This window comes from Talpa europaea (assembly GCF_964194135.1).
Source record: "Talpa europaea genome assembly, chromosome: 11".
Classification (NCBI taxonomy): domain Eukaryota; kingdom Metazoa; phylum Chordata; class Mammalia; order Eulipotyphla; family Talpidae; genus Talpa; species Talpa europaea.
Window position 1 is genome coordinate 30,923,454 of NC_140078.1, and position 24,138 is coordinate 30,947,591.

Here is a 24,138-nt window from a genome sequence, read left to right on the forward strand (position 1 = left end):
AATCATATACAGTGATGTAAACCAACATTGCATCAATATAAAATAATAATTGAAAAAACAAAAATATATTGAAATAGAATAATTTTCTTTTTGCCAGTAGGCTTGATCTTTTCTTCTTTTATGAAAAATAGCAAATATAATTTAGAATTAAATTCATTTCACGTGTTAAAAAAAGAGGGTTTCTAGGGTTTATTTTAATTTAGTTTTGTCTGCCCCTTTGTTATTTTTCTGGGGGAAGAAGGAAATTTGTGAGGGAGAGGGACTTCCAGGTGAGAAGAAAGTTCCTTGTTTGACATGATGAAGGGTGGGACCTGGCTGCATATTGTATTAGAGATCGCTCCCCCAACTTGCTTTCCTCCCTCTTATTCTCTCCCTAGATATTTCTTGATGGAGTTGGAGTTTCAGGCCTGATGGAGAAGGAAAGCAGTTCCCGGGCAGTGGTTATTGTGGCAGGAAGCCCCTATTTATTGGGAATGGAAAATCCTTCCTGACCTGGGTGCTTGCTATGGCAGGATCCCCTATGCTGGTGCCACCCACAACTATCCAGTATCTCCTGATATAGGAGGGTGTCTCAGTCCCATGGATCTTCCTGGGAGGACACATGTTGAGGGAGGATCCCTTTGCTGATTCTAATATTTAAATATTAATGCATTAGTTATGTTACAATATTTATATTATAGGTTAAATTATTATAATTATATGACTTAATATGGGTTATTTTACTTACCTTTTTATTCCCGGCACATGCCAGAACACACACAATGGTTTAACAAATGGTTAAATAATTGAACTATAAATTTTATAAATGCTAAACTGAGGCATAGAGGTTTAGGTGAACTTTCAAACATTATGTAACTAATAACTAGTGAAATTAGGGATCAATATTAAATAAGTAGACACCATTGTATCTGTAGCACCAAATAAAAATTCTTTTATTAATTATTGCTGCTTCTATTTTATTTCTAATATTTGGGTGTCTTAGAGTGACCTTAGAAATATACCGTTTATTTTTAAGATTTATTTATTTTTTATTGATTGATTTATACATACATACATACAAGCACTGGGTACAGTCAGAAGCGCAGGAGGGTGAGAGAATTCACCAGAGCCAGAGCGGGGAGCAGAGCAGGCAGAAGGACCGAAGTACACTGCTGAGGGGAGCAGCGGGCGGCAGGAGAGGTCTGAGTGCCATGGGGGACCTTCCTCCGGTGACCGGGGAGCAGCCGGGGATCGAACCAGCGCTGCAGAGGCTGCGGGCAGCTTCGCAACCCAGCGCTCAACTGCTGCGCCACCGGGGAGACCCTATACGGTTTTCTGCCAAGAATTATTTAGTTATGCTATGAGATTTGATAAATAATAATTTTTATTTATTTTATTTTTTTTAACTTCTGAACATAAAACTTTATTATATTTCTAGTTATGAATTTTGCATGATATATTTAGGACCAAGTACTTAACAGAGAAGTCCTAATTATACCCTTTGGCTGACCTGGTTTCCATCCTAACCCAAAAAAGTGACCCTTGTTCACCTTCCCCACTCCAGCTTGAGGCACTTGGTGTCACAAAGGAAGTAGTAGAGATGGGGCTATTTGTGGGCTAGTAGTAGAGATGGGGCTAGACGTGGAGAGATGGGGCTCAAGTCTAAAACCCCCCAGCATGAGTTAACAGAGAGGAAGTCTCCTTCCTGTCAGGGCCTTCCCCCAGTGAGCAGGAAGAAAGCACACAGAAGCTTCCATGGATACCACAGCTCTGAGACTGGGCGTGGGGAACCCAAAGCATCTTCCCTGCTTCCACCCCTAGTGTGTCTTCACCCTAGTTACTTCCTGGCCACACTTAGGATCCTACACACCACCACCCCCTCTCCTGATCTTTGCCCCTGAGTCCAGGAAGCCAGCGGTCCCTCTGACTAGAAATCTTGAGGCACCCAGGAAGCCCCAGGCAGCTTTGAAGAATAGGGACCAAATGGCTGAAAGTGAATCTGCATTGCCCTCTCCACAGCCACAAAGCCCAGGGCTAATATTGCTGGGCCCTCTGCTTGACCATGCTCACTCTGCTCTTCCTCCCTACCCCTCACCCCGATAAAGAGTATATACATGCCATTGAAAGAAGATGGGGCTGAAGCAGGGGAGACCCACAGGCACTGATCTTTTCCACCTTCCTGAGCTGGAAGGCACCACAGGTTGCCACAGAAGTACAGGATAACGGCCTGTCCAGGAGGCTGGGGACAGAGCTCTCTGGTTTAGCTGGGGGGTGAGAGAGGAAAAAGCTCTAGCTCCGGAGGCCAGAAGAAGCCTGTCAGAGATGGAAGCCTCACCCTCTTGAGGTCACTTCTACCACTCATATTCCCTTTCAGCTGTAGAACTGGCTCTTTTCATCCCTCCCCTTCTAACCCTAGCGATTCAGAAGAATTTAGTGTCGTGTGGTGGTGAAGGGAGAAGGCACATCTTCAGCCTAGTCCCTGCCCAAGGTGAGGGAGTTAGGTCCTTAACCCCTGCCAGGTCCCTGCACATCTACAGCCACAGAGGTCTCCCAGGCCAGGACAGAAAGGAAAAGAGGCATATTACATGAGGGGAAGGAGAAAGGTCTGAGATAAATAATAATTTTTAAAAAGTCACTGTAGTCAGTAATCAGCATCTTAGCAATGATAATACTTTTGTTTGAGGTTAATACCAGTGCTTTTCACTGCTCCAGAATAAAACTAATCTGTATTATATGATCTGCAGATGGCCTGATAGAACTTAAATGACAAAATTAATTGTGTTTTGATATTCAGATGATTTAAATTATAATTTGTCTCTTAAGTAAAGAAAAAGTAGGTCTTTTATTATAAACCATTAAATTTGATATTGATATTGATAAAGTTTTATTGTTTCATGTTTCACATGAGTTTTAAAGATATTTTTAGATTACATAAAAAGAATAATATAATTATTAAATCCTCGAACAATATAAAATTTCATTGCACATTAATAGGAGGCAATCATGAAATTAAAGTATTGCATTTATGTAATTGTGGAAGACAAAAAATAATGTTCTTTATTTGCTATCTCTAGTTATCACAAGGATTCTTTATTTGATAATCATAAATTAATGGGCAAGGAATGCTAATAAAAGAAAATTTAGGGCAAATGAAAGAAAGTATTTATTTTCATTTTATAAGCATATAAGATCTCAGATTAGCAAGTTTCCATTTATTTGTTGAAAGACAAACTTTAATATACTATTATTGCTTTGATAAATTTAACCTAGCATAAGTAAAATGTCATGTTAATTGAAAAATATGTACCCTCATTGATAGCAGTGCATATGTAAATGTTTACCTTGCCTAAAATCATAGAGAATTTCCATCTTTTAAATGCCGACTTTTAATTTAATCAGAATATTAAATGTAATGTTTCAAAGATAATTCTCTTATAGACAACCTCAGATTTTATAAAATCTAAATTGCTGATTATTATAATAATGTTAGCAAAACCATGAGGAATGTATAACTAAGGACACTTACATTTTTTTAATTTTAAGTAGTATGATATATGTAAGTGCTATTCGTTCTGGTCATCAGTTAACTAAAGACTAGGTAATATTATCTTTGACTGATGTTATTGAATATATTGTTTATAATAGGCTTTGGTTGCCCATCTATTTTGAAATAATTTGAGTGATATGAAAGAATTCCTTGAGAGAGAGTCTGGTGTAGTATATAGACTGTTGGTTAGACATTGTGTGAAAGAATTCAAACATTAGATTGAAGTGTTAACTTACTAGTCCATGACAAGCCATTTAATGTCACTTTATCTCTAGTTTTCTTTATTTGATATGGAAAAAATAAAATTCTCATTTTTATGTTTGGAGGATGACAGGTACCACACAAATTAACACTAAAACATTGTGTAACAAATAACAGATGCTTAGAAAATTGTCATCCTTATCTATTTATAATACTCCTATATGTGGTTATGGAACGGGCATAGTTTCTACCTAAATAAGCTTGCTCAAATATGTGTTAGCTTGTCCACTGGTTTGATGATTCAGAGTATGACTCTCTCATAGAAACTAATCATACAAGAGCTCAATTTAAATTTTTTATAAGTTGGCCATGTCACAAGGCCAAATTTGCGGTAAGTAATTAGATCATAACTGCTTGATGATCCAAATATTGTATTAGGATGAATGTAGAATAAGGTCACTGCCTCTGAGCAAGCACACTTCAGTTGTATAGCAAAACAGGGAAAAATGATTTTAAATGATGTGTTTAGATAGGAAAAGGAAATATTTTTAATAAATTTTCTTTAACTTAAGTAGAATTGGTGCTGCCAGAGAGTCTTCATACAGTATAGTACTTAAAAACAAACAAAAAGAAATAATTATACTCAATCTTGAAATCAGATTGAGCTGTTTAACATTCTTATAATTATGTTTTTGATACATTTCCCTTGCATATATTTCTAATAAGTTGACATCTTCTGAGTTTCTTTATCCTTAAACTTCTGAAGTATACTTTATATTTGCAAGAATTTTAATTAGAAAGTAATGGGCACTTTCTCTAATATTTTCTAGCAAAGTTTTCATTTGCTTTGATGTTTAAAATCTGTCATGGTTTGCAGCTAGTAAACATGAAAAGAAAGTAATTAAAGAAGCTCACTATCAGTCGAGATGGCTTTATTATTTTTACATTTAAAACAGACTATTTTAAAATTGACATATTTGAAATCAACCATAAGTTCAGACTGAATATCTTATCACCTCAAAGCGAGGTCTTTTCACTGATATATTTTACATTTAAATCTGAAGCAGCCCAACAAATTTCATATATATGTCAAGTTGTTTTGGTTCAGATTACTTACTGGGAAATATGAAATGATAGTGATACTTCATGTGTTCTCAGGGTATACTTATGAATGTTAAATTTTGCTAATTTTGACTTATTTTAATGTACAAACTTCAGTAATCTTATTAAACTCTAAAATTAGAAAGGAGCATATGCCACTTTTTTTTTTAAATACTTTGAAGGTTTTGTTCAATAGAACCGAAGCACCAGTATGTAGAAATATACACAGAAACCCAGATTTTTACTAGAGCATTATCTTTAATGGCAAATCTGGAAACAACCTAACTACCCAATAGTGGGAGTGGTTTCACTCCCATTTGGAAAATTACATTGTATTATTTTGTTCATTATTAGTTAGAGGCATATTGGTTGAGAAAATTAGGCTACAAGATAATTTTTATAGTACTATAGAATCCATTGAGTTTAAGTAATAATCCCAGGAAACGTAATTATATATTTATACTTACATAAACATAGAAAATAGTATGAAGAGGAGTAGTGGATAAGAAGAGTTGAGTTTTATAAAATTCTTGATTCTTTCATGTGTTTCAATGAATGTATATTATTTTATATTTTATGTGTTAATATTTTACATATTTTATGTTTTTTACTTAGTGAAGTAAACAGTGTACTATATTGATTATTCCCTCAAACACTACTGGACTAAAAGAGTTAGTCAGGAAGAGGTATGAGATTTAGGCTAGCCTGTATTAGTGGGCAGTTTGTATAAATCATATCTGTTCACCCTAAATCAAATAGAAACCTTGGCACAATAAGAAAAATTCAAGGAGGGCAAGGTGTGATGTAGGAGAACCTCAAGGGATTTTTCAGGAAGCACACACTACCCACAGCAGAGTTGTTGCCTCTCTAAGCTTAAAGCATATAGGAAGAGGATATTGAAACTCAGAAGGACAGACATTCATGTTGTAGATTAAATGACATTGAGCAGTGACCTTTATTCAAGGGACAAAGTCTGCTCAAGGTAAGTTTACTAGGTGTGAGCCAGAGAAATAAACATTATAAACAAATTCTCATTTTTACAATCAGCTCATGCAAGGGCTTCCCTTTGGCTGAACCTCAACAAAGTTAGAGGATAAGAGAAACTGATATTATCTGTATAGGTCAGCAACCTTGGGCAGAGAACAGAAGTTATTGTGGGCTGCATCTTGAGGAGTAAATAGAAGCTATCTGGCGTGAAATATCCAACAATATTTTTGAGCTAAGTAATCAAAATAACCCCAAAGGAGGAAAACTAGTTACAAAGTGCAAAATATTAACATCCATTTTATCATAGGCTTTCAAATTATTTTTTAATTGGCTGACTTACACAGAACAAATAAAACATTTGAAAATAACTGTTTTTCACTCTTCTCTCTGAATATATCATGGATCATGGTTTCTTCTCCAAACTCTAGTGGGGGTATAGCATAGAACATCTCAGAATGAGGGAAGAACACTGTAGTTTTCTGAAATGAACATGACACCACCTCCCCCATAATGTGTCAGACTTTGGGATTTGTTTGCTTTCAGTAGTGGGGCATTTCTATTATCCACTAGCCTGGTGCCAAATGTGGCACTGTAATCCCATTCATAGCTAGGGAGCTGACATTTACTGAGCTTTAACATGTACAAGGTACCAAACACTGCATTCACATAGGTTGTTAGACTTAACTCCTCTCAGCAGTACAATGGCCATTATTTTACCAGGTTACTAATTAAGCAACAGACACTTCAAGAGGGCCTCCCCTGGTGGCGCAGCAGTTGAGCTCTGGGCAGCGAAGCTGCATGCAGCCTCTGCAGTGCCGTTTCGATCCCCGGCTGGCCACATGGCGCGCAGACCTCTCCTGCCACACCCGCTGCTCCCCTCAGCAGTGTATTTTGGTCCATCTACCTGTTCTGTTCCCTGCTCTGGCTCTGGTGAATTCTCTCACACTTCCGCGCTTCTAACTGTACCCAGTGCTTGTATAAATAAATTAATTAATTTAGAAAAAGAAAGTAGATAATCAGATGGAGTATAAGAAGCTTTCTCAAGGACAGTGAGGGAGTCTGGAATTGAATCTAGATCTGTTTGACTCCGACTCGGCTCAGCCTCACTTGGCTATAAAATGTGTAGAATATATCATTTTTAAAAGCCCTATTTCAGAAGTATGACTTTCTTTTTCCCCTCTCCCATTTATTCCTTTAGTTTAGTTATGTACTTAACAAATATTTATTTTGTACCTACTCTGTACAAAGAATTGTGCATGGTATTGTTGAAACCAATAGTCATTGGTTCTATCTTCCAGGATTTTACAGCATTTTAATGTTCTCAGGGCAGCAATTGTCTGCATTACCTTTAGATTCATACTCTTTACCTTTCAAGGTTCTTTGTCTCATTCTTTCTATCCACTTATTATGACTGAGGATTACTGTTTGTCTTGTTTGTTTAAATTAAACTGTAATCTAAAATAAACCTTTCTTAAAAATCATGTTTCTGTTTCATTATTGGAGAAATGAAAGGTTTTTTTTTTTAAGTATTGTCTAGTTTTATTGAAACAAATTAGTCTCCCCAAAATGTGTGTAGATGAGGGTACATGTTCAGGCTTATGTTTTAATCAGGTTGAAATTGTATCATATTCCCTTAAATAAGCACATTTTTTGTTTTTCAAGTTGAGAATTGGTTTGTATTCAAAGCCATCCTCATCAAGGACAAGTTAAAACTGCTGTTCAAATGTCTTATAGCATTACAACCACAAAGCTAATATACATTTGAATTCTTCTCCTCCCCCCCCCCATTTAGATATGCTTGTTCACTCTTTAGGATGTTCCAGATCTGGTTGCTTTAGTAATCCTATTTTTGTAACTGAGCCAGTGTTATCATTATCAAAATTATAACTGGTTCAGAACACAGTGTCAAGAAGGATAACTATATTGAAACATGTGCTGATTCCTCTCATTTTACATTTGTTTCACTTCTTATAGAACTATATGAACTACCAATATTTTATTTTATTTATATTTTTAAAAGATTTATTTTTATTTATACAAGAACTGGGGTACAGGCCAAAGGCGTGGGAGGGTGAAACGATTCACCAGTGACAGAGTGGGGGGCAGAACAGGCAGACTGACTGAAACACTTTGCTGAGGGGAACAGCAGGCGAGACGGGAGAGGTCTGCTGCGCCATGTGGGTTTCTCCCCAGCCGGCTGGGATCGAACCCGCACTGCAGAGTCTTTGGATTGAACTGGCACTGCAGAGTCTTTGGACAGCTTCACAGTGCTGTGCTCAACCCACTGCACCACCGGGGAGGCCCAACTACCAATATTTTAGTTCACCCTTTAATAATTAGGAAATCTTTGGTAGATTGCTGTTTGTTAGATCCATGCACTTATGTTTTCTATTACCGTCTTTGGATGTGATTTGTAGAAAAATATTTTAGTTATACGTGTACGTGTATGTATATGTATGATGCATTTATGTATTTGTATGTGTATATAGTGTGTGCATATATATCTAATATATACTATATATATATATGAGATTATAATTTGAAATTTGCAATATTATATGGTAGTTCTTTTGTGGAGTTTGGTCGTAGACAAGTTACCCAACATATTTGTTCCTCTTGAACATCATTATAAAATGAAAGAATTATATGAATTAAGTGGTTTTCCTCCCATGTTTGCGTAGTCCTAGAAGTCACTGATTTTCACAACAATAAAGGGTAGAGCCAGACTGGCAAAAGAGGGGCAGCTCTGTTCCCTCCCTCTTACTTCAAGCATGGTAATTCTGTTTAGTTTTTTTTTGTTAATACTCCTAAGTAAGTTTTCCAATTCCTGGTGCCTTTTTACCTATTTATCAACAGTAGGGCTCATTGCATTCTATTGTTGGCTTCATCGTGGGTTGTATTTTTACAAACTACACAGACCTTGGGATAATCAATGGTTCCTTTGAGTTCTGTATTATGTATGAAATGTAAAGTATTAACCATGTGCTTATGGCTGGTTTCTACATGTGAGGTAGTTAAGCCTATTCTTTAATTTTTTTCTCTTTGTTAGCTTCAAAGGAGGAAATTATACCATTGCCGAAAACCTTTGGCATTCCATTGACTTTGCTTATAAGGAGTAAATGTAATAAGAAATGAACAGAGGGCTATTGCCAAACGATGGTTATCTGTGTGGATAGTATTTCCAATCAATCAGTTGAGGTTTCTCCCTTTATAAAGTGGTTCTAGAGTCATACATGTGCTTGAGATTTTAGTCATAACAGATTATTTTTTAGCACTTCCTACTTTGAGTTATAAAGTTTAGGAAATATAATATGTGCTATTCTAAAGGGTGATATTTTGTTTTTTGTATCTTTTGGGACAACATGTGAGTGAAATGGTATTTTAAGTAAAGCTCTTGTGGAAGTTCTTCCTAACAATCATTTTGTCATTCCATGTGTTTTATTGTAATAAGAAACAGAACAAATAAACTAAACTAGGTGGTCAGGATAACTATAATTTTCTTTATAACTATGAAAAACAAACAAAAGCCCTGTACAAATAGTTGCAGTGAGTTTAAACACTAGTCTCCCAGGTGGTGCTTGTTTGATCATCTTTGATAGAAATGGAAATGGAGTGGGAAAACAAAGAAGTACTGTGGAGATAATAGAAATTACTGGACAAATGGAATAAAATATTTTTCCAAAAACTTACTAGGCTAATCTGGTTCAGAGTGAACCTCTGCACCTCTCCCAACTCTGGATCATTTCATAGTCCAGATTACTTGAGATTGATAAGCTTCTGGAATTGTTAGGTTTGCTAAATTTTAATGCTACCACATGTTAGGTTAGAATATTCATTTTAAGATTACCGAATATAATTTTATTGGTTCAAAAACTCAAGTCTAAGAAATGTCAGTTGATCCAATATATGGATACTCAATCTCTATATATAGAGATGCATATGTACTGCCTTTTTAATTCTCCCTATCCCTCTTTGATCATGTTTTCTTTTCAGTGACCTTAGATTAAGCCTCAGAATCTTCCCTAAATCAGAAATAGAGACAGTGTTTTCTAAATAATGAATCAGAATTGTTTGAAACCTATTTGCCATTCCTGATTGATTATAAATTTCTTGATGGAAGGAAAATAAGGCAATTGGTTATGCAGTCAAATGCTCTCCTGTGAGCTATGCCTCCTAAGACAATTGATTATGATTTGCCTAAATTACCTAACTATTTTAGTAATTAAGGCAGAATAAAACAGAGATTACCTGATTCTCAGTTCAATATTCTTTCCATTAGTTTATGCAGACAAAAAAGGATTTTTTAGAAGTAGTGGCATCATTCTGATAAACTTCAAGTTTTCTTTGTCCCTTTTCTTCTTTTCCTTTACTGTGAAACTCTAGGAATAAATGAGAGGCATGTCCAAAACTCCCTTTAGCATGGAACTTAGACATAGCATAAATATGTGAATATATTTCATGCATTCATAATTGCTAAGTCTTTCCAAATAAACACTAAGCGTATTTCTAACAGTCTTTGATTTTAGTTGAAGAAAAAGGACCAAAGCTTGCTTTTTCCACATACTTCAGTACACAAATACTACTTAAATGTCAATAAAGAAATTTAACAAGCCTGCCACTTATCTCACTATTAGGAAACATGTATTGAGAGCTTATTAGATACAGGCCAAACTATTAAACTCATGCATTGTCTTTTGGGATTGCAACTCTAATTGGGATATATCTCAATTTATTGTAGATAATTAAGTAGAAATTAAATGACTATTAATTTTTGACACACAAAGGCCCTTTTCACATTTGTAAAATGAAAGAAGTGATATTAATCCACCTGACAAATAAATGTTGAGAATCAGTTACATTATGTTTAGGGTAATTAGTGAAATGAAATTAACATTAGAAATATAATAAAAATTCACTTTTTATTTGCCTACATTGATGTTATTTTAGTAAAATAATTCCCTTGATATTTTTGCTAATAAAGTTACTCTATTTTTTAATTCTTAGAGAGCCAAAATTGATAAAATAGACTTAAATTTGGTGGATTCTGTAGAGAAATCATTATCAGAATTATAGTTATTTGAATTGCTTTGAATATACATATATACACATATATATAAGTATACAGCTTAGATAGATTCTATTACATTAATGTAAAGCATATGAAATTATCTTAAATGTGATTGTAAAACTCTGTAGAATGCCTAAATTTTATAAAACAGGTCTATATTGATGGCAAAATGCAAAACCAAATATGTTAATATAGACATGAACACACATTGACATAAATTGACTTTGTGGTTCTTTAGGACTCGAATTCCATTTCCCATACCTACTCCCACTGACCCTCCCACATCTATTGGCAAAGTGCCTGGTTAAACAGATGGGGCTTGGGGTGTGCTCTCAGAACAGGCAGTGGTCACCTTTATTGAGTAAAACATTGGATAAAAATAGACTATGTTGTTTTATTGTACTTCTGGGCATGATAATTTGAGTGAAATACTATGATTCATTATTGTTGTTTGTTGTTGGAAACACATTTTCCTTTGAATTAATATGTGATATGTGAAAATTAAAGGATAGCAGATGGAGTTTCAGGGATCTGGAAAATCTATAGGTAGGGAAGTAGTTCTCAGTCAAATATAAAAATGAAAAATCAGCATGGGTGTGAAATGCCATGTGGTTTTATAAATAAATACATGTAGCTAAAATTGTAGAAAATGTTTGGATTAGCCAAGAGACAAGGATTGATGATGAAATTTCCCTTACTTATTAAGGTGTATGAGACCAAAATACAATTCACATCTCTTACTGTTTCTTTAACAAATTTCCACTTAAGCAGTTACAAAGTTTGATTTTGAATTGGATAGTAATCCTAGATATCATCCATGTAATGGAGGAATTTGGTTATCTGAGGTGTTAGGGTACCAGAAGCTTTTGTACTATCAGATGTGCCTTTTGTTTATGACTGTTAATGACATTGCTACTCAGTTCCTGTTTGTGACAAAGCACTGCAAGGAGGGAAAATTCATTAATTAGATGGCTCTGTACTGGGGAGATCGTATAAGACAAGATTTTATGCTCTAATATTGACATTTTGAGGAAACATTCAAAAGCTTTTGCTTGCCATACATTTTCATGCTATTCTCTTCAATGCTGCAATAATTACTAAGTCATCATGTATTTATTATCATGGAATTATGAATGTGATCATATGTTCTTAAAATGACCCATTATTTATTGATGAAATCACTAACACTATGATATTTATTTATTTTAGGTATGAGAATACATGGTCTATGTACAAACAACACACTAAAATTCCAATTAAAGACCATTACTCCTCTCTCCTAAATAATTGTTTAATCTTTTGGTTGCTTGGGTTTTGCCACAAGGAAAGGAACCATGGTTCCCAAATACTTCCTTATATTTTGCTTATCATTTGATGTCTATAAATATATGTGCAAGATAAATGGAAAAGTGAATAATACATGGCACCACATTGTTTTACAAAAATGTTTTATTTCTCGTCCTCAATAAAGTGTTAATTCAAAACCTATTGAAGAGTTCTTACTGCAGTGTCTTGAAATAGGCTTATTTGGTGGTGTTTAATTTAAGTCATCATTAAACTTTCTTTTTGTATTGTCTTTTGAAATCATTGAAATTGCCTAAATAACACTGTTCTATCTCTAATTGAGAAGAAAGAGTACCAAAAGATTAATTTAGAAACAAAATGGAAAATGAAAGAATCACAGTATATACTTCATTTTATTAGCAAGAAGTTCATTGTGAAAACATTCATTTGAAGAGAAAAATGATTAAAAATATGAAATATTCTAATTTTCATATCACCAGAGAGTAATTAAAAACTGTCTTTATATGAAAGTAAATAGTGTGTGTGTGTAATAGAAATGATCATTACCAGCTTTATCTTGAACTATTCTGGCATATAATATTTTTAATATTTAATTTTTCTTTTGTTTCAAACAGCAAATGCCAGTCTTCTTGGAGGAGGAGGTGGTAAGTCCTGAACATTACTTAAAATATATCTTTATTACTAACCAAAACCAAGATGCTTAGTAAGTTCTGAATGACTTTTAAAAAAATTAATTAGCTAGAGTCATTAACTACAAAAATGATAATATTCCAAAATAAATATAATAGAAATACCTTGGCTTTGACTAATGTTATTTTAACTGACTTCATAATAGGTGGGACATGTCAAACTTTGTTTTTTTTTTAATTTTTTTCAAAAGATTTATTTATTTATGCATACAAAAGCACAGGCCAGAGATGCGGCGGTGGGGGGGGGGGGGAGGATCCTGAACAGGCAGATTAACTGAAATACACTGCTGAGGGTAGCAGTGGGTGAGACAGGAGAGGTCTGCCTCACCATGTGGGTTTCTCCCTGGCTGGCCAGGGATTGAACTCATGCTGCAGAGGCTGTGGATTGCTTCCTAGAGCGGTGTTAACCCATTCTGCCACCAGGGAGACCCATATGTTAAATTTTGTATTTCTACTTTTGGCATAAGGTATAACAACTATAAACTATCAAGAAGAACACACCTATAGCCCTTTATTTTTATTTTGGTCTGTTGAGGGGTGAAAGAGAAAGAGACCAAAATAATATGAGGGATTACTGGGATTCATTTTGATAGTAAAATCTTGTAAGCATTTGTAACTTTTATTTTCTAAATTGCAGAATGAAAGCTTCCCTAGCCAATGTCTTTATAATATAGCAGAGAAGAAAAAATTATTCAGTAGAATAGGTGCCTGGACATAAACAGGCTTTTTTTTTTCCTCTCCCTCTTATAATTGCTCCCTCTTATCAAGTATGTGGTTAAGTAGATATGATAGAACTCTAGCCTTTAAAAAAAAAAAAAAAAGCAAACCTCGAAGGGAAAGTTTTGAAAAAATTCCTTGGATATAAATTTTTCATCAGGAGGTTTTAGTGAAAATTTTGTTTGGATATTAACCTTTTAAACTTTGTCCTTATATAAAAATCAATAGATTTGGAAAAAAAAAACAGAATCTTGAAATACAGGAATAATAGAGGACAGTTTAAATTAGAGAGTTATCATATTATTACATGTCAATGCATGTTCTGTAGCAAACTATTACATTTTTGTTTTTCATAAATGACTTTAGAGAATATAAATTTACAGGATTTTTCATTGTATTTTTGAAGTGTTTCTTAGAAATTAGAAGGGAACATTTTCCTTGGAAGCTGTAGTCCCAGTAATTTTTTTTCAGTAGGTATCCTATAATATGTGAAGAAAACATTTTTAAAATAAGTTGTCGATGGTGCTGATTTTCTTATGACATAGTGGTATTTTAACAAATTTGATAGATTTAAATAGGATAAAGGAAAGTTAAAAGTGAGTCTGCATAAAAAAATCCATCGAATTAAAGCAACAGAAAATTTAGGTAGTTAATTTATTGTTCTTGGCTATATATTTTTAAAGCTACTTTGACTAATTGAATTAGTTAAATTCACTTTAACTGCCATCACAAAAAAAACCCCAAAAGATAGAAAATTTCCTTCTCATGTAAAAGTAGTCTAGATGTAGACTAATATGGTTGTGTGGTGATTCTATGATATCATCAAGTATTCAAGCTCTTCATTTTCTGTTCTCCCAGCTAGTGCACAGGTCTCAGGGTTCATGTTGGCTGCTGGGGCTCTATAAATCACAAAAGAGGGAGTGCAGAGGAATAAGAAAGGGCAAAAAAGAGCCTTCCAAAGATGAGTTGGTTTTCTTTAACAAGCTTACCCCTAGTCCCACATTATCCTTCAGTTTGATCAAATATTTATTTTTGGATACAAGTAGTTTTATTCTAGCAAACAATGTGTTCTCCATTTTCTAAGGCGAAAGGGGAGTATGGAAGTTTTGGCAAATGATGAGTAGTCCCTGCCACAGTGAAAACCTTGTCAAGCACTTTGTCTAAATATATGTATACCTCATTGGTTTTTATAAAATTAACTCAAGTGACTTGGCTTGCACTTCTTTATGGAAGTGTGATTATATACAAAATAAAACTGTAGCAATAGTAAGATATTCCGGAATAGGCAAGCTCAGTTTTCTGTTTACCTGATTATTTACTTTACTGTCCCCCTCTAGATGGTTGATTTTGTTAAATGCAGTTATTAGCCATAGTTTCTAATTTCTGAATTCTAAAATTAAAAACAGGATAATCATAAAGATAAATTACAAGTATTTAAAATGGCTGTAATTTCTTTCATTAAAGTAGGTCATTGACAGACTTAGATTCATTTATGCAGTTCTGGAAATGTCAAGATTGCTCTAAAATACATGTCTGATTTTGGGAAAGCTGCACTTAAAAGTTAAATTTAAGGAATATTTTTAGCCTTCTCTGAACTGATTTTTGGCTTTTTGATTTTATGGCATATCTTTATAATCTTGTCAGAATATTTGTAAAATAATAGTCTTCATCCAATAAGCAACAGTTGAATTGATGTGATTCTCTTGGATTTAATCAATAATTCTTTTTATTGACTTGAATTAGTATTCCTTCAAAAGTATCTAAAGGGAGAAATTCTTTGATTGGCTAGCTATTTAATCATGAATATTAGACACCACATAAAAATAATAATAGTACACCAAGTACCATTTTTTCATAAATCCATAAGTATTTCCCTTAAATTCTAAGTAGTACTTGTTTATGAAATTTAGACACTATCAATGTATATAAAAGTTTATTATCCATAAAACGTTAGTATTTTATTATTCTTTTTGAGTGCTTGTATCCACAAGGAGAGATCTCCTAAAAGGAGATTTTTTAAAAAGTCACAGATCAGTCTCTCAGTTCTTATTTTAGAGTGAGAGAATCACTATAAATTGGTGTGAAATTTTGCCTTTGGACCAGAGGTTAATCTTTCTAGGAACTTAGTGTTACTCATAACAGTTCATTGTAATGAATGTAGGTGATGGGGTCATGACTACCTATTTCAGCTGAAATCGTTGGTAAAATAGTTCATATTTGTCTATATTTCCTAAATATGTTAAAGGCAGAACCATTTATTGAAATATGTGACTATTCTAATAGTCACTATAGTGTACCTTTCTTTGAAGTTATATTAATTTTTTTATTAACTTCCCATTATTGTTACCAATACCACCCTGTATAGCCAGCTGTGTAGTGCAGTGATATATAAAACAAGTAAATTTTATTTTCTCATTTAGTCCTTTCATTACTTAGGATGAGCTATACTATGCAGAGATGATAAACCTTAAAATCTTACTGGCTTCATAAAACAAAGTTTATGTCTCGCTGACATCATAATGTGAGTAGGTTTGGTAGCTGTTGTAGTGAGTCTCTATTAGAGATGTTGACACAGAGACTCAGGCTACTTCCATATCATATAGCTATATAATTAGTGACTGCTTAGGATGTCACAAAACAGGAAGAGAAGTTAAAAGGACCTTGTGGAATGCGTTTAGTTTTAGAATGACTGACATCACTTCTCAGGTTTCAGTTGTCAGAATTCAGACAAATGACACCAAACCTAACTACAAGGCACCCTGGGAAAAATGGAGTCTTCCAGAATTCCCGGGAAGGGTAAGTGGTATGGTGAATGCAGCAACATTGTCTAAGCCTTGGTGTTCAAACAACATCAGTGTTGATGTTGTATTATTATTATTACTATTAAAGTTAAAGGAAAATTGATGATTTCATTAAGATTACATACCTTATAAAGGGTAAAGTTTGGATGAGAAGATTTATAATGTCTTTACCCTTCAGATTTCCCTTTTCTGTGCACAGGTAAGTAACTGTTTACACCAGGCAAAAGGAATGAGAGGACAGGTAAACAGGAAGCTGAGCTATATGTGAATGGTGTTTTCCTTGGCTATTTTCCCAAGTCACAAGATCAATTGATAATTCAAAAATGCATGCAATGTCATTATCTTGTGCTACCTTTTGATCATTGTCTAGGTTCATATATGTTTTTGTTGTTTTGAGCTTCAGTCTTGGAGCACATTTTATTTTTTTTTTTTACAAATTTCATTTTAAATACACATTCACTCATTTGTATAAGAATGTTTTGCATATACAATGTTCAATGGTTTATTTTTGGAATATTTTAAAAAAATCTTTGCAGCCAGTCTTATATTGAGAAGCAAAATTAGAAAGAAAAATCAGAATTAAAGAACTAATTTATTAATTCCTTTCAGATCATACATAATTGACTGAAATAAGATCTTTTACTTTAGATAATGTCTTTTCCTTTCATTGTCATGATAATTAACTTAAGACCAGATTTTGCAGATAAAACCCAAACAGGACATTGTTTATGGGATTTGCTTTTCTTCTAGTCTGTCAAAGCTCCTGAGTGTTGAAGCCTGAGGCATAATGTTAGATACTTAAATTGATATTTCCTAACAGTGATATTTTAAGGTACATTTTGTGTAAACATACCTCTAAAGGATTGCTGTTTTATATCACACACACATAAACACATACATGTATGTACATCTGATACATACCTATGTACCATTTATACATGCATGCATATATATGATATTTAACATATATAGTTGTATGAGTTATAATTCTTTACCTTATCCTTGAGGTGATTCTGTAGCAGGTTAATTTTAAAAACACTAAATTTTAAAAACACTAAGCTATCACCACTAAATAAACTCAGTCCTAAATGGAACACATGGGAAAGTGGGAAAGCCATTTTTCTAGAATAAGATAGCATGTAGTATGGGCCTTCTTTACCTCTGAAAGCATTTTGCTCTTCTTGAGACAATTAAAGTGGGTCCAAAGAGTAACATTTCCTATTTGCACAGTTCTACTGATAGAGAGAATTCCTAATGCTTTCTTTGTTACTAATGTCCAGTTATATGTTAAAGAGTTTGTGAAAGGTGCGGAAACATTTGCTTAAAGAACTATGAAATCATGAAACAATTTGGCCTCCTACAAAAGATGCCATCATTTATTTCCACCCACCCATTTACTTTACATACACAGATGTGTGTTGGTTCTTTCGTTCTTTCAATAAATATTAGTGTAGAAACTATATACAGTTTGTTGACATTGATCCTTGATTTGACAATAAGCAAAATGTTTTCCCTGTGACTAATCATGGTCCCTGTTTTGCTGAATTATCTGAGCAAGTATAATCCCCACATTCTTTTAGGTATTCCAAGGATTTTTGTTGGATGGATCTTTTGAGTTACAATGGTATTTTAACATCAATCGATGGGCATCAGGTATTGGACTTTTTTTAAAAAGCAGAACAGATATCTAAAAAGTACTCTTTTCACAAAATATCTCAGTTGCTATCAAGAATTTCTAACATAAAAAGAAATATGTTTAAAGGGCTTTTTGAATGTGTTTAAGTGGTAATGCTTTTATAAGTACTTTCTTAAACATTCACAAGCAGAAAGGAAGTGCCTTTTACCTTCTCTCCCAAAGATTGGTTTTCCCCTGACATAGATCACTTATTGCTCAAAATCTCCACAGTGATTCTATATTTCTTTCTTTCTTTCTTTCTTTTTTAAAAAGATTTATTTATTTATGCATACAAGAGCTGGGGTGTAGGCCAGAGGTGCAGGGTGGCGGGGGGGTGAGAGGATTCACCAGAGACAGACTGGGGAGCAGAACAGGGAGATCTACTGAAATACACTGCTGAGAGGAGTAGCTGGTGAGACAGGAGAGGTCTGCTGTGCCATGTGGGTTAGCTCCCTGGCCAGGAGCTAACTTGTGCTGCAGTGGCTGGCAATAGCTTGATAATGCTGACTTTAACCCCTGCGCTACCAGGGAGGCCCCCTGATTCTGTATTTCACTCATCCCAAAACTTGAGACCTAGTCAGGCCTCAATCCTGCATGAAGGAATCTAGAATAATGGTCAACAGTGACAAACTGAGACCAACTAAAGCAGGTCAGGTATTGGTGGTTGCCCCGCAAGAGAGCCAATCAAGCCTTCCTGGTGGTGAGTTAGCCAACTGGGTGATGCTCAGCAGATGGAGGGTACCAGCCATGGTCTGGAAGGTAGCAAGTCTGCTAGAGGACATCAAGAAGCCCAGATATAAGGACAAAGGGAAGTGGGGTGCTGGGACCATGATCCATGCCGGGTCTGCGAACATTCAGTAACATACTGAAACACCTACCTTTGTCTTGCCTCCTCCATAATTTCCTTCTTCCTTTCCTTCCTGCCTCCCTCCCTTCCTTCCTTTTTCTATTTCTCAGTCAGCAGTATGTATTACTTAACCCTTGTGTATGAGTTTTGGAATTGAGCAAAGATTTTATAAATAGGAGAAGTCAGAGAGAGGTATATGTATTCATTTATACATTAAATATTTTAGGAATGAGCAAGGTTTTTCATATAGGAAAAAAATGATATGGTGAAGATGAAGTCAGCATTTTGGAGTGATCATGGAATGCATCTTTGAAGAGGTGACAGTTGTGCAATCTTGGAGGATGAATAGAATTCCCCAGGAGAGGAGAGAAAGGACCCATTCATTTATATTTTCTACTCTTTTTCAGGTGTCCTCATACTGTTCTTTAGTTATAGTATCTAGACCTGGTTAAACAGTTTCCTCTGACCATCTAGGGCTGACACTTAAAGTGGAGTAAACAGTATTAGAAGATAAGGACTCCAGTGCCTTTGATATTGATGGTAAACTTTTATCAGTGGAGGCTTGTCTGGATCTGGATAAGTCTGATGGGCATAACCATGCATGCTTCTCCTTGTCTTGCCTTCTCCTGTGATTAACTCCCTAGCATCTCAGTCTGGGGACTGCAGAAGGTCACGACATTGGATTTCTAGTATTATGTTTCCTCACTCCACATGGTTCAGTTTTTAAAGCTTGATTCAACCTTGTCTGCAATTTGTCATTAAACCTTTCAGATGCCTCCAGGAGAGGGGTGTGAAATCCAGGCCATCTCTCTGCTTCAACTTTCTTTTTATAATGACTTGTTTATTCTACCACTTCAGTTTGATCACCATAATCCCTCTAATCTAAAAATAAATTTTAAAGTGATTCATCATATTGACAGCATATCTACTCCCCCTTCTAAGTTAAACTACCCCATATAAAAACCACGTCAATAGGGCCATCTTATGCAGAATAAATGTCTCTTCTCCTGGCCATACATGACTCAATCTGGAATGATACATTATCTAATCAGGATATTAACTTATTGAGAATAGATTTCCTTTTTCATCTTTATAGTCTTGGTAGCTTCTGCCACACATGGTAGGTATTTTATTTTGATTTTGAGATGTTACTGTCTCTCATCCTAGAGTTTTAAACTGTTTGATATTTCAATTTTGACTAGTTTGCTCTGGAAAGATAATTTCTTTGTTTCTAGATGATCTTTAAATGGAAAAAAAAGACTTTAAAAATGCTAATATCAGGCAACCTAAGGAATGTATGCATATTTATGCAGTAATTATTATAATCATTTTATTCTTTTCATTTCTGAAAATTTCAGATAGTCAAGATCTCATAATTTTATTTAAATACTGTGATAACAGTTTTAGCATCCTGTGGAATTAAGAAAAGTATTATTTAAGTAGACATTGGAATAAAATGCAGAGAGTTTGCTTTCCATGGATTACATGGAAAGAGGGAAAGGAAAGGGAAAGGCATATGTCTCAATCATGTTTTGTCATATATCAGTTATCCTTTCTATCAGAAATATTATTGGTTTTTCTTGTTCAAACTTATTGGCAAAACCTTAAAGTGCTAATGTGACAGCTAATAAGATTTGATATTTATTAAGGAATATCAGCAAGGACATAACATAAGAAAAGATTTTAAGCACATTGTCTTAGTTATTCAATCCTTATACCTCAAACTTAAAAAGCAATGAACAATGAAAATTATGGTTGTAAACTTTTAATATTTTACTTGATTTAGGGTTTTAATTGAAAGCAATGAATAGATTTTGTAATGCACATCTAGTTTAAAATATTAGGCATAAAAATGGTAGGTTACTTAGGAAAAGAAGTGTGGGCATTGACACCATAACCTCTATTTTATGTCTCATTAAAATAAATAATCACTTTTTAGGTTCATAATTTTGTTCACTATTAAAGATAATTGGTTTTTTTCTTTGACATATGTTCCATTTCATTAGCTGTGGGTATCGCATAATACCTTTGTGTGATTATTTTGTTCAACCTTCATAAGAAAATAAAGTAAAAGTATTTACTCTTACATTTATGTGGGTGCAGTTTTATTTATTTTGAAACATTAATTTTACTTAAAATGATATAACTCATCTTTGTTCAATCTTTCATTGAGTTATGTGAGAAAATATTGTATATTCACTGTGATATAACTCTTTGCCTATAATAATATAAGCCATTGATACTTAGAAAATCAAAATAAAATGTTGGTATCATGGGAAGGGATTTTCCACATATATTATTGGGGTATGGGGACCACAGAGAAAGACCCCAAAATTGAGAGGTGGATTTTATTTATTTATTTATTTATTTGTAAAAATTTATTTATTTATTTATTTATTTATTTTAATTTATTTGTTTATACAAGCACTGGATACAGTCAGAAGCACGGGAGAGTGAGAGAATTCACCAGAGCCAGAGCGGGGAGCAGAGCAGGCAAAAGGACCGAAGCACACTACTGAGGGGAGCAACGGGCTGCAAGAGAGGTCTGCGTGCCATATGGGACCCTCCTCCAGTGGCCGGGGAGCAGCAAGGGATCGAATTGGTGCTGCAGAGGCTTAGGGCAGCTTCGCAACCCAGCGCTCAACCACTGCGCCACCGGGGAGGCCCTGGATTTTATTTTTTAAAGATTTATTTATTTATGTGTAGAAGAACTGGGGGGTAGGCTAGAGTTGCAGGGGAGTGAAGGATTCACCAAAGACAGAGTGGGCATCAGAATAGGCAGATCTACTGAAATACACTGCTAAGGGGAACAGCAGATGAGACCAGAGAGGTCTGCTGAGCCATGTGGGTTAGCTCCCTGGCCAGGGATTGAACTCAGGCTACAGTGATGATAGTACTGTGACTTAACCCTTAGGCCACCAGAGAGGAGGACTTTTAGTCCTAAAAATATAGTAGGTTTCCTCCCTCTGAGGCTTCTTGCCCTGGCACACTCCTGGCAGCCAACTCATTCTGAGCCTCTTGCCAGGTGCTCCCAGTGCAGCTATGGTTATGCACTTTTCCCTGATGACCAGTGATGTGATTGGCTTCAATTTGGACCATACTCTGTGTTGTTGCAACTTGCTGGAGAGGTCCTGACCCATTTATAATAGCTTTACTCAGATCTTAGTCAAGGAGAAAGGATGTGACTAGGAATTGCTTACTTGGACTCCAGAGGATTGAGATTTATGTTGCTAGTGCTTGGCATTGGGTCTGGAAGATGGAAACTTTATTAAACTTGCAGATAATGGTTTTATGCTTAGGGAAAACCATAGTATAAGGAGGATAACTGCAAAGGGGCTGGCAGAGGTATGGCAGGAAGGATTAGAAACACGTCATGACTGATGTAGGGTGGTTTGTTGATCAGGAAAGTATTTTTATAATAACTACTTTGACCAACCAGGATTTTTTTTATGTGCTAGAGTGGTGGACTCTAGCAAATCAGAAAAATGGTGAGCAAATTATTTTTTGACTTTTGGAAGGATATAGTTGCTGCTATACAACACAATTATAGAATGCCAGATTTTAAGGAAAACTGTGGAATATATTTTCTAGAAATAAAAAGAGAAACAGGCTAATACATGCACAGTTGTCTGAAATCTGTGAAAACTGTGTCTTTTATGGTTAAAGAATGTTGGGAAGATTTTTTTCATAGTTATGTATTGTCATTTCATTATTATTTTTTTTGAGTTTAAAATTTCTTTCTACTTCTTCCCTCCCTTCCTCCCTTCCCACTGATTTACAACATTGTGTTTACAGGTATACAGTTACCCCTTCAGATGTTGTTACTATACCACATTCACTAACAAAGCAGCAGAGTTCAGTGGTGTGATCAGTTATTGTGCTTTATTTACGTGGAAAGATTCTTTTGTTAATTATCAGGTCTCAGTGATTACTGTTGACTTCTTTGTGAATATATCTTTGGGGATAATTTTTAGCATATTTTTCACATTGTGATCACACATGCATTGAAGCATGGTTTCTTTTTCCATTTATCATATCAAGGGTATATCCATTTCTGCATAAACCTGGCTTGTAGTCCCAAGAGAATACTGTATACCTTTATGAACTCCTGAATATAATGACTGGTATATCTCACACTAGGATTCTTTACTTTGGTGAAGGCATGCATTCAGATATTTTCTCAGTCATTATAGTAATTGGGAGACTGTCTTCATTTTAGAAAAACTCAGAGGGAACAGAAACAGGAAGCATGAGGAATGAGAATCTCTAGAGAGAAAAGGAAATATGAGGAACCAAAGTCAAACTTTGAAATACATCATGTAAAAATGATCCTATACCTCCAAATCACATACAATGTTGTAAACCAATGTCAACACACACACACACACACACACACATATTGATTCAGTTTCATGAATGGAAAATACAGAAGACTCCTTGGTTTACATGTGGTCTTGCAAGAGAATCAGTATTTACAGCATTATTGCAATTCTAGGAATTGTAGTCATAACAGAATTATCCCTGGACTCCCTATTTACAAGATTTTCCAAGTAATTCAGAAGCAGCGAGTCACTATCCAAATCCTTCATTGGTCTTATCAAAACCAAATAAATTGTCTTTACTAAAAATGCAGAAACATATATGATGTAATTTAATATAAAAATGTTAATTCTCATAAAATACTATAAAATGCTTTAGAAGAACACATTCTTAATGTAACTGACCAAAAATTGATATTTCTCTAGTTCTTCTTTTCCCTATAGATCATCTTGATGAACAACAACTCTCATTAAAATCCAATTATCTTGAAAAAAAATATAGTACATTGAGAAAATCAAAAAACCATCTTGCAACAAACACATAAATTATGGATAAAATAGAATTCATAATTTAAGTATATTCATAATTTAAGTATTTTTATAACTTAAGTATATATGGAAGTCCTTAGGTATCATAAATAAGGGTCTAATGAAGAACCAAAGATAACTAAATCTATAATATAAACTACTTATTGTAGTTGCCTTTGTGATACTAGTGTAAGTCATGATATGAAATTAGACACCAAGGCTTATGGTTAAATTCTCATTTGGAGGTAAGAGATAGGACTGTGTAAAGTAGACAGCTAAAACTTGTACTTGAGCCTAAAGTCACATTCTTCAAATTGCTACATTCTCCAAGAAAGGGAGACTTGAAAATTTCTACTGGCTTAAGGAAATTATAA

The 24,138-nt window shown here is 34.6% G+C and overlaps 1 protein-coding gene across 4 annotated transcripts in view; it reads left to right on the forward strand.

Annotated features, from left to right (window-relative positions):
* The window catches only part of MACROD2 (mono-ADP ribosylhydrolase 2), a gene marked incomplete at both ends in the record, with an annotated part of 1,814,301 nt that overhangs the window by 367,797 nt on the left and 1,422,366 nt on the right, over nucleotides 1–24,138 (forward strand). For all 4 annotated transcript variants that reach the window (XM_084247233.1, XM_084247234.1, XM_084247235.1 and 1 more), the window contains one exon: nucleotides 12,803–12,832. In XM_084247233.1, the coding sequence (XP_084103359.1) occupies nucleotides 12,803–12,832 (30 nt within the window). The remainder of the gene's footprint in view (nucleotides 1–12,802; nucleotides 12,833–24,138) is intronic.